Here is a 16,009-nt window from a genome sequence, read left to right on the forward strand (position 1 = left end):
GGACGTCGCGTTACCCTTCGGATTCAGATGGGGTGGCGTAGCGCCTCCACGGACGTCATGCGCTGTGCCGGGTCGTACCGCACCAACGAGAGCGAAAAATCCACGCCGCTTGCTCCTGTGCGCTGATAGAGGAAGTCCGAGAGACTCGACGGGGCCGGCACCCCGGGCATCCCGTAGCACGGCTCCAACGCTGTTGCGACATTCAAGTCTGTCGCACCATTAACTGACGCTTGTGGTGTACATGGAACACCGCCCGACAGGTGGCTGCACGTTGAGGTCCTTCTGCTCATCAGTCGTTTCGGTGTCACCGTTCGCCTTGCCGTCGCCGCTGTCCTGCACAAGACGCTCGGGAGGGCTGATGGACTGGGCTACACAGCGGAAGAGTGCTGCATCACGCACCTGCGGTAGGTGGGCCAGCTCCTGGTCGGGGTATACAGGGGGTGACCTCTCACGACTCGCTCTGGGTGCCAAGCATCTTCTGCTGAATCAGCTGCTAGACAGTACCCAGCAAGAGCGCCTAGATGCGGCGTGGCGGAAGTTCCTGACGGACGAGCACCTCGCGACGGCGGCGACGGCCGGGCGTGGCAATCTGGAGCGGGACATGCCGAGCTATGACGAATTTGAGCTGCTGCGCGGCCACTCGCACAAAATTGTTCTTCACTCGTACGTGCCAATGTTGCAGCTGATTTTGAGGCCGATGGAGTGGAATGGCGACGGGTGGCGCCTGCAGGCCCTGTGCACGCAGTTGTATCCCCGACATGTCCTGCGCGTGATTGGACGCCAGCGCAGCTCCTGCGAGGCCCAGAAGACACCCGCATCGACGCCACATGCACGGTACTACGACCTCAACACAGGCTCATTGGCGGGGGCAGTACTGCCAAAGCACGCCGCCGCCGCCTCCCCGGCAGTCGGTCCGATCGGCGGCTACGACATCACGCGGCTGTTCATGTCGCCGTGTCTAACCGGGTGGTTTGTGGTAACGTTTGCGTCGAGTACGGCGGAGAGCGGTTGTTTTCTCGCCATGGAGTGCTTTTCCGATCCGCACCGGCCCTTTGGTGCAAGTGTCGTGGTGGAGGAGCTGAGCCTGTACTGCAAGCCGTCTCGCGCCCCTCATCAGCATCGCATCATGACATTCCTCAGCGAAGCGGAGCAGACGCTGGTGGAGCAATTTGTGCGACTGGTGAACAGCGCCGTGTGGTTTAGTATTTTGCCGTGTGTTTCGCAATTTATGATGTAGCGCCACAGCCTGCTCGCTCTCTCTCCTTTGCCGTATTATCGACCGTTTAGGAGAGAGCTGACGTGCTCGTGTACGTCTGCTGTGCTTGTATGTGAGTGATGGCGCGCTGTGATACGGCCTCCTATCGGAGAGCAAGGGGGGGGAGGAGGTGTTGGAGGAAGAAGATCGGGCGACCGTTTGTCTCTATGGATAGGTGGGTGACCGAGTCCACGCAGTCATGCGCTAACGTGCTGTGGCCCTCGGTGATGCCCGCCTGCACAGTCTCTCTATTCAATCTTTGTCTGGGGTATGTCTGTGGCACAGGAACAAGAACACAGTGATCATACATAACTTCCGCCAGCTCGCGTGCCGCACATACCGCAACCGGTGCGCGTGTCCACGCCATGAGTGCGGGGGAAGAACAGGAAGGAGGACTGATGCCTCAACACACTGATTGCCAGGGAAGGAGGGCGGAGGAGTTGCTGTTGCCCGTACCCAAGCCGTCTGATCAAAGACGGGTACAGCCGCCGATGCGTCCGCGGGTGTGTTTCTCTCCGTCTACCCATTTGGCTCCAGAGGGCCGTCTACGCCCCACTCACGTTCTCCGCTGCTTTGGTATTTGTTCTCCCCCACCCCTCCTCACGCTTCGCTGCGCTTGCCCGCCCCCTTCCTCACGTCTCGCCCTCGCGGATGCTATTTTCAGACACGTACCGCGCGATCAGACGTGACGCAGAGCCTCACGCTTTTCTCGCTCGCTCGCTGCTCGAGTCGCTTCGTCCACGTACTTTAATAACCCCTCTCTCCAGCGCTCACGGCGTGGTTCGCCAGCACCAGATGGGTGCCACAACTCATGAAAGGTAACCCACGTGCGCATGAATCCGTGTACGCGTCATCGCTGGCGTCAAGCGTGTCACAAGTCCCGCTACTCCCGCAGGATAGCAGTACCGGCCCCTGGCGAGTGATTGCCGTCCCGCGCCACGGCGGCGGTGCCGTTGTGCAGTGGCATAGAGACAGTCGCGAGGTCAAGGTAACAGTGGGAGATGCAGCAGCCCATCGCAGTTGGGTGAGTGCGGCACGCCTCTTCGCCAACCCGAACGCAGACACGGTGCAACTGACAGTCCTGCACTCCGGCCTCCGCGCGTACATCGATGGCCAGCGCCTCCTGCGCATCGGCTCTCCTGTGGAGGTGCAGGCAACCCAACGAATATCCTTCGGCGCCGACCCGACTTCCTACGCGGCAGTACCGGCCCCACACAACCTCAGCCCAGGAGCACGTGCAGCCTGCACGCCACCACCGTTGGCGACACCGGTGTATTCGGCGGTGGTCAGCCGAGAGGGGCAGATCGCGACAGAGAGACGGCATGGACAGGAGATGTCATCATCCTGCACGCCGCGGTCCTCGCGTTCGTCGCCCTGCCTAGACTACTCTCTGCTACCGATGTGCTTTGACAAGGAGTGTGTGCGTGACTCGGCCACAGCCACCTCACCGTCTCCAGAGGCACTGAAGGTGCGTGTTGCACCAGCGAAGATGGGAGCGCAGCAGAACTCGGCACCGTGCAAAGCAACATCAGCATCCCCGCTTCTGGCAAGACAACGGGCCTCAGAACCACACGGGCACACCCTTGCCGGCGCGTCGCGTAGGATCGCCGTCACGACTACCTCTGTTGCTGAAGATGTGAATGCTGTTCGGCAGGCAAGGAAGAAATGCGCCATCAGTGCAACGCTGACGGAGAAGGCATCAACCGGCCTCTGCGTAAAGTGCACTGCGACGGTGGCACGTTGCTCTTCGGACGCAGTAGGTACTGCCACAGGCGCTGCTTTACTGGTCGTCTACTCGGAGGAAGAGCGGGCCGGGGCCGCGGCGTGCTCACCGTCACTGGCTCTCCCTTGTGAGCATTCTGCCATACCCCCATTCCTCTACGGCGAGGCGGCTGAGTTGGAGCGGCCCAGAGTCAAGGCTCTGTGCAGAGCGCTCGAGTGCGAGTCGCGAGCGCGCACTCAGCTCCACACCAGGCCTTGCTGGACCTTGGACCCCGTCACCAACGTGCGCTCCCCAGACTGGGAGGTGCTACACGCCATGCAGAGTGATGCACCACCACTGCGATCACACGGCATCTACCAGCTCAGCTGCGGCAGCGTCGGCTTCGATGATGCGATGATGGCGTTTCGCAGAGACCACGCTGGTCCCCCGGCATCGTCAGCAAGGGGGGTTGTGCAACGTCCACGGCCACTGAGGACGCACTTGCAACGACCCGGCGTAGCCCCGCTTCGTGTATCACATCACTCCAGTGGCGCGTTCTCGTTGCAGTTCACTGAGCGCACCTCCATCGATGCGGAAGGCGGAGGCAGAGAAACGGAAACGCACGCGCGGTTACTCTCAGGGGATGAGATGGCCACCCAGCCCTCCAGCGTCTTGAGTAGTGGCCTCGCCACTGCAGGAAATGCTTGGCGGAGTCCACATATATGGGAGAGGCTGCACCTGTGCCCGCGCATGACGGTAAATCCCTTTATTGTCGAAGCGTTCGGTAATACGCATCGCTATAGGCCGCTGGCTCAGCTGAACGACACGCAGAACGCGGATAGCAGCTACAACAGCGCCAAGAGCAGCGGTGGTGAGGCTTCAGTTGGCGTCTTCGACCGGTTTGCTGGTGTGCCATGGCAGCACCCGATCATCGCCGATGAGATCGTGACCCCGCGAACGGAGGGGTTTCTGCGCGATGTCTTGCGGCGCCACCCTGACTCGACGTCGGCGGCCGAGGATGCGGCCTTTCTGCACTGTGCCATGCGACGCTCGTACGACGCGGATACCGATCGCTTTTCCTACGTGGACTCACCGACATACGTGCAGGTTATCTTCTCGCGGTTTTCCACTTTGCTCACGGCTGTCAAAGCGCGTCTGCGGGAAAGTCGTCCAGTCTTGCGCCTGTCGTCACCGCTGCTGTGCGGCGGTGACTTATTAGGCAGCTTCGCGGACCTGCTGGTGCTGCTCGACAGCGTCGCCTACTTTGCCCACTGGTCCACGATGCACACGCCGCTGCTGCTTCTCGGTAACTACGTGGACGTTGGCTGGCACAGCGTGGAGGTCTGCGTGCTTCTGTGCTGCTGGGCGTATTTACAGCCAAGCAAAGTGCATCTCCTTCGTGGCCCTCACGAGGATCCTGCAGTGAACGGCAACTACCGCTTCCTGGGAAAGCGCTGCCTGCGTTATAAGTGCCGGCAGCGCTTTGGCTCTCGCAGGGGCATCGCCCTGTGGACGCAGCTGAACGACGTGTTTGCTCTGCTTCCTGTAGCGGCGGTGGTTGATGAGCGGGTATTTGCCACGCACGGCGGTGTCCCACTGCTGCGTGCGTCGATGTCGCCGGGTGGCGAGGAGGGTAAAGGTATTGCCGTGGGGCACCAACGTGGCAACAAAGCGCCAGTGCAGAGCCTGTACACCTGCACCTCCGCCTCGCCCACCCCGACCGCGTCGAATACAAGCACTCTGCTGCCCTTCTCGCCCCACACGGGAGCAGGCGTCTCCTCTGTGGAATGGCTGACTGCCTACGCGTATGAAGGCGCGGGCGTCAACGTCATGCAGGGCGTGCGGCTAGCGGAGCTCCATTCCACCAGCACACCGCATCACTGCCCTCCGACACCCGTTATGACAAAATTACCCGATACTAGTACAGAGGGGTATGCCGAGGTGCAGAAAAGAGCCGCCTCGGCCGGGCTGCTGCCGCTGGAACCGCTCTCCGGCGACCCAGTAGACGAGAGCGACGGATGCCCGACAGCCAGCACAGAATGTGCAGCAACAAGAGCTGCGGCGGTCTCCACCACGGATCTTCCGTCTTGGTCGACGTCACCGTGTGACACTACACCACTCCCTCACCTGGGTGTGACGGGGCTGGCACTTGAGAGCAGGTATGAAATCAACGCTGCAGTTGTGCTGTCACCCGAAACCACCGAGGCACGCACATCCGCGCCGCTTTCGCCCTCTTCTCGGACCACCAGCCCGAGACCCATCACCGCTGCTGCACCTTACGACCTACAAAAACCCTCGCGAGCGGCCTCTGTGTGCAACAGGACATGCACCGCAGCAGACAAGTTCCAGAGCGTTGCGGAGGGCGGTCGTGTCACCACGAAGGACTCTACTGGGACGTCTCACGAGGTCGCCTCTGCTCCTTCACGGTCGCCGTACGGCGACATTTCACTAGGCGGAGCGCCCACTCAAGTGAGCGCTCCGCCAGCAGCAGCATCAAACTCTCCGGTAGCGTGTTCTTTCGCCAGCGCGTGCGGCACCAACTCTGGAGTATGGAGCGCGCAGGGACACGAGGCCGACAGAGTGTCGCCTTCCACGCACGCCTCGGTGGACGAAGATGAGCCGTCCGAAGACGACTTTGACGCCCTTCTTGCGGCCATGCACACGAGTGAGTACGCCTTTCGCACCCTCCAGCGCACAATCGCGTTGGAAGGCGGAGGTGTAACGCGGCGCTTCCGGCTCGTTCGCGAGCTCCTATGGAATCGACCTCGTGAGGCGGCCGCTAAACTGCTCATGCCTGAGGAAGAGCTGATCGGCGATCGTAGGGACGCACCAGCGGTGCTGTGGTGGCGACCCCGTCGAGTAGAGGGCTGCTGCTGCTGCCCTGCTGGCCGCGCGCATCGCTGCTGCCGCACCTTCGGCTCTCGTGCTCTCATTCATTTTTTCCTCCGTTTTCGCTTTTCCCTGTTGATTCGCGGAGCACCGGAGGACCCAACGGAGTTGTATGGAGCTGAGCTGTCCGAAGAAGGCCGTCTGCTGACACTCAATACGTGTCGGAGAAGGTGCAAGATGGCGTTGCAGGCAGCGGCGTGCGTGATAGAGTCTCAGATGCTGCGTCTTGCCACGTGGGGGCCTCAGGAGCTTGCCGATTCACTCGGCCAGCAGTCACTGAGCAGTCTCCCCGGCGTTCAAGAGGCCGAGGCGACGCGGGCTGACTTTCAGCAGTTTGTGTGCGATGCGATGCGCGACCACCACATCGTCGGACCAGGCGATCAGTGGAGTGTGCTCTCGGCGTACAAGGCCTACAAGCAACAACAAAGCGCGGATGGCACATAGCTGCGAAGGCTATAGCGGGTGCGTGCCGACGCAGCAAGCGAATCTCTTCTCTGTTCGCCTCCTGCCTGTCTTCTCCCTTGTCTGCTTGTTTTTCTGCTCTTTTCAGACTTGTCCACATCTGTGTTATCCACTGCTATGCCTCCCTCACGTCATTGTGAGCGTCTACGTCGACGCTTCTGCGCTCGTGCTGACAGTCGAGTCTCCGCTGGAATCTGCTCAGGACTGTGGTGCTCTACACACACACACCCTCCCCTCCCCTCCCCCATCCTTTTCCTCAGCACCCGTGCCGAAACCCCCCCCCCCCAGCGCAAAAGAGAGGAGCAACAGAGGGACCGCTGCGCAGTCTCGACTCGACCAAGGACAGCGTACCAGATGGGTCTGTCAGTCACAACAATGAGCTCCTTTCCCCTCTCTTCCTCCGCTTCGCTATGAGAGCGCAGGCGGACTACGTCACACCACGACTGCATCCCTCACTTTCCTCCTCCTTCTACCTCCGTCCCTTGCCAGTGAAGAAGAACCGAAGAGCCGACAAGGAGGGAAGGAGCTTCAAGCAGGCAAGGCGTTTATTCTCACTATCCCTGCGAACGCCTCTCAACACTGTTAAAGGGCTGTCGATATCACCAAACCCTGCAGACGTACACGCACGCACAACATCCGCGCCAAACCCTCTTCCTCGCTCATCTCCTCCAAACCCCGTTGGGACGGGTCCCTTTCGCCTGAGTATCATTTTTCTGCTTTCAATCCCACTCCCTCTTCATCGCTAAATCGACAACGACTCAGCAAGATGAGCGCCCTCGCAAGCCCTCGGACTTCCGTCCACAAGCACCGCGTCTTGCATAGCGCAGCTGCCGGCAATGGCGCTCGCAAGCAGAGCAACGGTGGCCCAGCAGACGTGATTGCCGCGGTGCCGGGGCGGGAAACCAATAAGTCCGCTGCCGAGGTAATCGTGGAGCGCATCCTGAAAGCTGCCGACCCGCATGTGATGTCCGTGCCGGTGTACTACGATTACAAGAAGGATGCACGCGTGTACAAGCCCTTCCCCAGTACGCGGCAGGTGTCAACCCTCTTCGCCATGGATGGTAACGCCATCGCGAAGGACTCGCCTGAGGCTGTGCAGCAAGAGGAGGACCGTAATCGCCGTATCCGAGAGGTGGAGGTGGCCGCCGCAGCGGAGACTAACCCGGACTTGGTGGATGAAGGCGTGTCCACGCGCATACTCAAGAACCAGTTCAACTATAGCGAACGCGGCAGCCAGACAGTGAACCAGCCGATGAAGGAACGCGCCGTAATGACGGACCCGCCGCCGTCGGCATGCTTTCGAGGCCTGGCCACGGCGTGGGCCATCTACGACGCCTATGAGGAGGACCGCATCCAGGCCGAGAAGGCCGCGGCGGCGCAGCGGCGTGCTGCCCAAGCTGCGCGGGCTGGCAAGGAGGAAGAGAGCGCAGTGACCTCCGCCACGGCCGCCGCATCCATACGCGATGTGGCGGACATCGCTCCGAAGGGCGTGACGGAGCTAATGGCGTCGCCTGCATTTCACAGTGCACTGCAGGTGATGGAACGCATGGTGAACCAGAACGACTGTCACGACATCATTGACGACTTCAAGTACTGGGAAGACCAGAGCGACCTCTACAAGGAGGACGGTACGCTGCTACCGCTGTGGCAATTCTTCACTGAGAAGACACGCAAGAAGGCCGTCACCGCCATCGCCCTCAACGGACGCTACGCGGATCTCTTCGCAGTTGGCTATGGCAGCTACGACTTTCTGAAGCCGTGCAAGGGCACGATTCACTGCTTCACGCTCAAGAACGCGGTACCCACCGGCTCTGGGGCTCCTATTCCGGCGCACCCGGAGTTCTCCTTTCACTTAGATTGCGGTGTGCTCTGTCTCGCCTTCCACCCACGCGAACACTCGCTGCTCGCCTGCGGCCTCTACGACGGCAGCGTGTGCGTATTCGATATGCGGGTGAGCTCCCACGACCCGGAGGGCACACGCTACGGTCGCCCGCTCTACCGCGCTAACGTGCGTACCGGTAAGCACATGGACCCTGTGTGGCAGATCATGTGGATGGAGAGCACGTTAGAGCTCTCCTTCTACTCCATCAGCACCGATGGCCGCGTGGCAAACTGGGTGCTGAGCAAGAAGGAACTAACGTCCCGCGATGTGTTGAAACTTAGCACTGGCATCTGCACCGCGGACCCAGAGCAGATGCTACTGAGTGAGCTCGGCGGCATGTCGTTCGACTACTCACCCACCCACGACAAGGCAGTCGTCGGCACGCAGGAGGGAAACTTGCTCTTGTGCACTGTCCACCACAATGGGCAGTGTGTCGAGCGCTATGAAGGGCACAGCATGGCCGTGTACACGACGCTCTGGAGCCCATTCCACCCGGACATATTTCTCACCTGCTCGGCAGACTGGACGGTCAAGCTCTGGATGAAGGGCTCTCCGTCACCGTTGGCTGTGTTTGACCTCGGCGACGCCGTCGGCGATGTTGCCTGGGCACCGTACAGCTCCACCGTGTTTGCTGCCGTCACCGCGGGTGGGAAGGTGTGGGTCTTTGACGTAGCACAGAACAAGACTGAACCTCTGTGTGCGCAGACAGTTGTGAAGAACGCGAAGCTGACTCACATCGTCTTCAGTGAGGTGGACCCGGTGCTGTTAGTAGGTGACACTCGTGGCACCGTTCTGACACTCAAGTTGTCCCCTAACCTGCGCAAGGTGTCGAAGCCTGGCAAAGGTGAGCCGACGGATGCGGCGCACATAAAAAAGTTGGAGGTAGAGAAATTGAATCGCCTGGTAGAGGTCACCATGAAGGACCGCGCGCTACTGGGCATGTAGAGCGGACCTAAGGCGGGCTGCGGGCTTCCTCCTCTTCTTCACACAACCCTGCAGCCGCGCCGTTGTGTTGTTCGTTGCTCTTCTTGTGAGGCCCTTGCTGCGGTCATTAGCTGGCGAGCACATGCGCATGTATGCCTGCGTGTGTGTGTGTGCCGGTGTTCGACGCCAAGCGCCGCCTCTGTGTTGGCTACGGGGGTGGTCGTTTTTGTTCTCAGTTTTTATAGGGAGGAGGGGGAGGGGAGCTTTTTTCCCCGTGGCTCTCGGACGCTGCCGCTGTTCCTTCAATCCCCCCTCCTCCTCCTCTCTCGCCCTCCCCCCCTCTCCCCTGCTGTGCCCGTAGCCCTTTGGTTATGTAATAGGTGGGTGTAGAGATGTCGTCCTGTGTGTCGGCTGCTGTGTTGGTGTTTGCTTCTTCTCGCTCTCCTCCCCCAATGTGGGTTGTGCATGAGCTGGCGTTTTGAAGGGCGCGCCAGACGATACCCCCTCCACACACACAGACACACATAGAGAGAGAGAAGGGAGAGGACAGGTGGATGAGAGAGGAACGGGGGAAGTTCCTGATAGGGCGGATTCCCGCATCCCGCTGTAGAAGAGAGGAGGGGACGTGGTAGCCGCATAAATACATGACTGATGGCCGTGGCGGTGTAACGACGTGAATTGAGGAGACGAGGCGGGAAGGTAGAGGAATAGGAGAGAAGCACAAGGCCAGTCATCTGGTCGTTCCACCTCCGAACAGCCCTCTCTTCCTCTCTCTCCCCCTTCTCCACCGAAGCTGCTCCCCTGCCCCCTCCCGCCGACACGCCTCGACGTCCTCCCTTATGTTTTCCAATGCTTTTTACCTTCCCGTATGTACCTACGCACGATGTATAGCGTGTCCCTGAGTGTGTGTGTGTGTGTGTGTGTCTGTGCGTGCTGGGTTTTGACTGCAGAGGCGGGCAGTCCTCCTCCCCTACGTCACCGCCGACGTTTTGAATGCACCCAAACAAAGTGAATAACAGCTGGGTGGGACAGCGGTCCCAGGCACGTGCCCTATCAATCACCCCCCCTTGCCCTCTCCTCCTTTTCCTCCGTCGAGAGACAGCGGGAATGTGGTCCGGTGAGAGGGACACTCTTGTGCGCACGACTACGCAGTACAGGAGGAGGCCACTGTTGGCACAGCCAGACCCCGCCAGTCTTGCACATTGTGTGCATTAGGGAGAGGGGTATCTTACGCTCCTTGCCTGCTGTGGCACTGCGCTGCAGCCTTCTATTTTGTCGGACAAGCGATGGTGCATCTGCAATGCGCGCCCGTACCTCGCGGCTGACGTCGACTCGCAAGCTCTCCCATCAAGGCCGAGAGTGCGGAACAGACTCCGGAGCGCGTGCTTCCCTCCTCCTTCTTCATTGTAGAAGGTGAAGAAGTGTGTGTGTCTTAGTCCCTCTCCACGACTCCATGGCCTTTTCGCTCTCTTCGCTTCCCCGTCTCCCCTTCGCCTGTGCCTTTCGACTTGTATTTGCGCATTCACCAAACAACGTGACGCCCGCTTTGTTGCCGAGCCCCTCTCTCTGACGGCGGCGACTCTCCCCCTAACGCACCCGCTCAACCACGACGGCAACACTTTTACCCACTCGCCTGTGCGCTCTAAGAAGAGGTTCTGAAGAGAAAACGGTGACGGGTCAACACGCGCAGACAGAAGGAAGTGACGAGGCATTCTCCGAACAGTCGCAGCTACTCTCTGTAGGCGCTGCTCACACACCGGCTCCCCCTGTTCTCTTCTCCCTCTCCTTCGGCTGTGTGCGTGCGTGCACTTTTTCTCTCAGCCCTCTGCTATCCCGGCACCCCCATCCCCCTTCATTCACACGCCACCCAACAAGAGCCAGTGATAGCGGAAGCCGGAAAGACCTGCGCTCCCCCCTCGCCCCCGCATTTCAAAGACGCTCGAGGGAATAGGAGAGAGAACCGGCATATAGTCGCATCAGATACCCCCCCCCCACACACACACACACGCACAGAATTCACAGAGACGGCAGAGATATACGCACGCACTTGCGTCGTCCCCCCCCCCCCCCACTCACCTCCTCCGCTGGAGCTCTCTACGCTTTGCACACCCAACCCCCTGCAAGCGCACGACAGACGCAGCGAGAGAGATAGGGGAAGCGAACACACACAAAACGAGGTCAGGCGGTCGTGGTGTTCGGTCACCCGCCCTACCCTTCACCTCCTCATTTGAACAGCACCCTCTTCACAGAGATATAGACATAGTCAGACACACACGTACACCCCCACACAACGGTCAACCCCGTTCATCCATATTCTCTTTGCTTGTTTGCGTGTGTGCGCGCGTTGACGGCGGCGCAGCGCCACCCATAGATTCACGCGTTGCCCCTTGGCAGCTTTCTTTTCCTTCGCGGCACTTTTGTGCGCCCAATTCTCGGCCGACACGCCCAAACGCCTGTTTGGTGTATTACCGCTGTTGTTGCACACACACGCACATTTTTTCTGTTGTTGTTGTTGTTGCGTTGACGTCGCCACCTCTTGACATCGACCCCATCATTGGAGTGGCAGCAGCTGCGACTCCGCGCTTTTCTCTCCTAACACGCACTCGCCTTTCCCGCCTCCTCCACTTGTAGGTTTCCGGCGTTCATCTCGCTCTCCCTCTTTCACCCCTACTTAGTGTGTTCTCCTCCACCTCTGGCACGTCAGTTAGCTGCACCTCCTCCGCCTCCATCTGTTCCTGATCCACAATTACAACGTGTGAATTTGAAGGAGGACTGGCGCGACAGCCCCACGCTCCATCACGAGACCCCCTCCCCAACCACACACGTGCTACCGCAGAGAGCACCAGCTCTTCGTATAAACCCGGCTATTTATTTGTTGCCACGGCTTCGTGCTTACCGGACGCATCGGCATCAAAAACTCACTCGTCACCTCTCAGATTGCAGCGCCGCCCCTTGATTGCGTCCCCCTTTACCTTTCTTAACCCCAGACCCCAGCAGGCATTTTTTCTGCGAATTCATCCGACCCCTCGTGCATTGTGTTGTGCCTGTGCGCGCTCGCGCTTTAGACTGCCTTCTCTTTTGCATTTTGATTTTTCCTCGTTCGGTGTCGCGCGCTCGTGTTCAGTTTTTCTCTCTTAGACGGTTTGCGCTAGACACTCTCTTTTTACCAGTCTGCACATCCTCTCCACTCTCTCCCCTCTTCCTCCTCTTCTCCCCGCACGTGTAGGGCAGTCTCCGCCTCCGCCTGTTGTGCGTTGGCCAAGGTCACCCACCTCCGCACACGTACACGGGTACGTGGCGATAGATTTTTAGAGTGGAAACACACCGAATACGAGAGTGTGTGTGTGTGACAGTGAAGCAGCACCACAGGCACTCTCCGTCCCTCTCCCCTCCCCCTCCCCCCTACACACCCACACACGCACACGGCGTCTATTCGATCGCCTGGTTGGTTTGTTGTTGGCTCATCCATCACTTGAAGACATCTTTGCTCAGACGCACGCCCATTGCGTTCACTCGATAGACTCTGCTCGCGCCGTGCCCTGCCCAATCGGACCCCCCCCCCCTTCCCTTCTTTCTCCTCCTCGTGGTCCCCCAAACAGAGAGAGCCATCACGGCACACGAGAGCAACACAGCGCAGCGCATCTCCCTCGTCCTAGTACGCTCTTTCTTTCCTTCGTTGTTCCTATTTTGCGTTGTATTCTTCTCTAACTTGTGTGTGTGTGTGTCGACGGCGCACATCTGATCTACTCCTCTGGCCTTGTGTTCGCCCTACCCCTTTCTCCCCTCCCTCCCCCACTGCCCACTCGTTCCTTCCGTTGTTGTTGTCTGTGTTGCTGCCGTTATCGCCAGCCGTGCGCCTTTCCTCTGCCTGTTGGCGCTTTTTGTCCATTTTTTCTTTCGTCCTCGGCGCCTTCCCTCGTTTCACCTCCTCACGATCGCGTCTGCCCCGCCCCCTCCCCCCCTTCTCCTTTCCATTTCTCTTTTGCACGACACCCCACGCCCTCAGTTGATTCGCGCTCTTGGCGTGCTTCCAAGGCTGCTCATCGCCTCCCCCCTCCATCTGTCCTCCCCCTTCACCGTCTTGACTTCTCTTCGGCTACCACCACCGTTCCCCAGGTGCGCTACATTCCGTATCAATGGCAGCGTCTCTCCGCAGTCGTGCCGGCAGCTGCTCCCCGGATGGACTGCCCCTCGCATCGTCGCCGTCGCCTCTGTCGACGATCACACGTGTGTGGAATGACCGCCTGCGAGCACTTTCATCTCCGCGCGACGTTTCTACCGTGGGCGAGCTTGACAACGTCATCGATGCCACCCCAACAGTGAAGGGGGAGGGACGGCTGCGCCAGGTTGCTGTCGTCAGCTCCGGCGGTGGACGCCTCGAAGCCGCGTCTGGTGTGGATGATGGCCTTACAGACAGCCCAGCTGCAACCGTGAGGACTCGCACCTCCTCGCTCTACGCAGCGAGAACCAGTAGCAAGCGCAGGGCGCTACTCAAGTGGAAGGACGCGACAACAGTGAGTCCTCGGTCTTCATCTGTCATCACAGCGCGCCACCCTGTCGACCCCAATGCCGAAGTTGTGGTGAACTTTGCAAAGCCGCTGTTTCCGAACACGCTGCTGACGGAGGCCCAGGATGAAAAGCGACTGCTCACGCTCGTGTTGGACCTCGACGAGACCCTTGTCAGTAACCGTGACTCCCGTCATTCATCTGCCGTGCTCCGGCCGTACTGCCTCCACGTACTGAACGCCCTGCGCCACATGAAGGAGCTGGAGATTGTACTATGGACTGCGTCGACCAAGGAAACGGCGTCGCCGGTGGTGCAACAGCTGCATAAGACGGGCATCATCTTCGATGACACCATCTACCGCAACAACATCTGGTTCACCCAGCCGATTCACACGAAGGACTTGCGACTGCTTGGCCGCAACATGGACCGCGTTCTGATTGTCGACAATTCCGTTGGCTGCTGCAAGCTGCACCCCCGCAACTCTCTGCTTGTCGAGGACTTCCACGGCGTGCGTCGTCGCGACGACGCGGCCCTTGTGAACGTGTACTACGTGGTGGATGCCCTGCTGCGTATGATGCGCGAGCGTTCGATGTCGGTCTCGGAGGGACTGGGGTGCCTCATAGCGGAGGGGCAGTTGTGCCATATGGTGAACTACGACCTGCCTGAGCTGTTCAAGTACATACCACTGACGGAGGTGCCAGAGCTGAAGCGGCCGCCGGTCGGACGCTTTGTGCGGGCGAACACAGCACCACCAAACACGTCCATAATGCAGCATTGGGTCTACTAGAAGACGAGAGGCGCGGAGAGGGGTGGAAGGAGAGCACACATCTGCGCTCATCTTTGGTCGTGTGTGCACGGAGCGGGAGAAGAACGGCGTACAGTGATGTGGTTGCGTGAGCCATGGCAGGGCCACCTTCGCGGAGACGTGCACGCGGCAAACGGAGAAGCGAGGTAGTCTTCCGCAAGAGATGATGAGCGGGAGGTCACGGGCGGACGATGTCAGTCGAGCATCGCCGCCCCCGCTGTCTTTTTCGTTGTTGTCGCACTTCACTAGCATGTGCTTAAGAGAGTGACTCTGGTGCCGCTCTGCGGCGCTTCATTAGATCAGAGAAGGTGCTGGCGTGCCTTCAAGCCTCTCTCTTTCCCTGTCCTCCGGTGTTGTGCACGTGTGTGGGTCTGGGCGCCACCGATGCGCTTATCCGGCACCCTTCTTTGTCATGCTCTGCAACCCCACGCATTGGAGAAAGGGACGCGCAAAACAGAACTGTGATGTGTTCACCCCACCCCAACCGGATACGAAGCCGCAGATCGTATCCTCACAGGCTCATTCACGCGCTAAGGTACCCTTTTCTGCTGTGATCGCATCGTTTCTTTGTTGTTCTCGTGCGCCTTCGCTCTGCTCCTACACACTTTAACGAGTGGACTGTCCTGTGTACATCTGTGTAGGGTAGAGGGGTGCTAAATGGCTCTCTTTCTTCTGCTTGTTCGTGCCTGTCATCGTGGTGTGATATTCTGTCGAGACGAGGGTACTCGAGGTGAACACCGAGAGAGAGAGAGAGAGCGAGCGAGAAGAATCGAGACAGAGAGTGTCTTTGCATTTCTCTTGCACGCATCCTCCCCACCGTCCAGCCAGCGCCTCCCCGACACCCCCCACCCCCCAACTCATGTCCTCCTTTGTCTGACATCCCCCCCCCCCCCCCACCCCCACCCCCTCAGCGCAGTTTAAAATTCCCCCCTTTTTCTCACTCCACTACGACGCCTTCGTGTCGCAGCGCATTCGCTACGTCTTTGTCTTCTTCATTTTTGTTCTCTCTCTGGTCGGTAGACGCTCTGCTTGACCCCGCGTGTGCAGGTTGCTGCTCCCCCTGACACTTCCTCTCTTTCCCATCCTGTTTCCTGCGCTATGCTGAGTCTCCTTCTCCCCCTCTCCCCCCCCCCTCCATGAGACAATGGAGGTGTAATAGAGGTGCAGGCGTGCGTTGGTGTTATTGTTGTGCCTCTCTGCTCGTTTGCCTGTGCGCTGTTGTTGTCTGCCGCACGTCTCTCTCTCCCCTCCACGGAGAGACGAGAGCGACGTGCGGAGAAAATACGAAAGAACAAACGTGAGACCAGCCATCCCTTAAAACAAAGAGAGGGCGGCAGGCCAATGGTCTTTTTCAAGACTCCCGCGCCGACGCAGTACAGCGAATTCTCGAATCGCCTCATGGAGTATATGCCTGTCAATGTGCTTGATGCGGTCGTCTCCCTTCAGTCGTGGAGCCTCGCACCACGGCGGTTGTGGCCTCTGCAGGCCGGCAACACGCACAGTGGCGAGGAGAGGCAAGTGGCGCCGCGACGCCATCATCTTTATGGCTTGGCCTTTCCATAAACTGCTGGCGAATCTACAGC

The 16,009-nt window shown here is 59.6% G+C and overlaps 4 protein-coding genes across 4 annotated transcripts; all 4 read left to right on the top strand.

The window, feature by feature from the left end:
- Positions 1-241: 241 nt before the first annotated feature.
- On the top strand, positions 242-1,237 carry LBRM_24_0260 (conserved hypothetical protein; the record flags this gene model as incomplete). The annotated part of the gene is made up of 1 exon (XM_001565242.1): positions 242-1,237. The coding sequence occupies one exon, from the start codon at positions 242-244 to the stop codon at positions 1,235-1,237; it is 996 nt and encodes a 331-aa protein (XP_001565292.1).
- An 829-nt stretch (positions 1,238-2,066) lies between these two features.
- LBRM_24_0270 (putative protein phosphotase) lies at positions 2,067-6,290 on the top strand (the record flags this gene model as incomplete). Its single annotated transcript, XM_001565243.2, has 1 exon — positions 2,067-6,290. The coding sequence occupies one exon, from the start codon at positions 2,067-2,069 to the stop codon at positions 6,288-6,290; it is 4,224 nt and encodes a 1,407-aa protein (XP_001565293.2).
- A 784-nt stretch (positions 6,291-7,074) lies between these two features.
- LBRM_24_0280 (dynein intermediate-chain-like protein) lies at positions 7,075-9,135 on the top strand (the record flags this gene model as incomplete). Its single annotated transcript, XM_001565244.1, has 1 exon — positions 7,075-9,135. The coding sequence occupies one exon, from the start codon at positions 7,075-7,077 to the stop codon at positions 9,133-9,135; it is 2,061 nt and encodes a 686-aa protein (XP_001565294.1).
- Positions 9,136-13,250: 4,115 nt separating this feature from the next.
- On the top strand, positions 13,251-14,408 carry LBRM_24_0290 (conserved hypothetical protein; the record flags this gene model as incomplete). The annotated part of the gene is made up of 1 exon (XM_001565245.1): positions 13,251-14,408. One exon carries the CDS (start codon positions 13,251-13,253, stop codon positions 14,406-14,408), a length of 1,158 nt encoding a protein of 385 aa, XP_001565295.1.
- Between the last annotated feature and the right edge of the window lie 1,601 nt (positions 14,409-16,009).

Source organism: Leishmania braziliensis, chromosome 24 (assembly GCF_000002845.2).
Source record: "Leishmania braziliensis MHOM/BR/75/M2904 complete genome, chromosome 24".
In the NCBI taxonomy this organism is placed as follows: domain Eukaryota; phylum Euglenozoa; class Kinetoplastea; order Trypanosomatida; family Trypanosomatidae; genus Leishmania; species Leishmania braziliensis.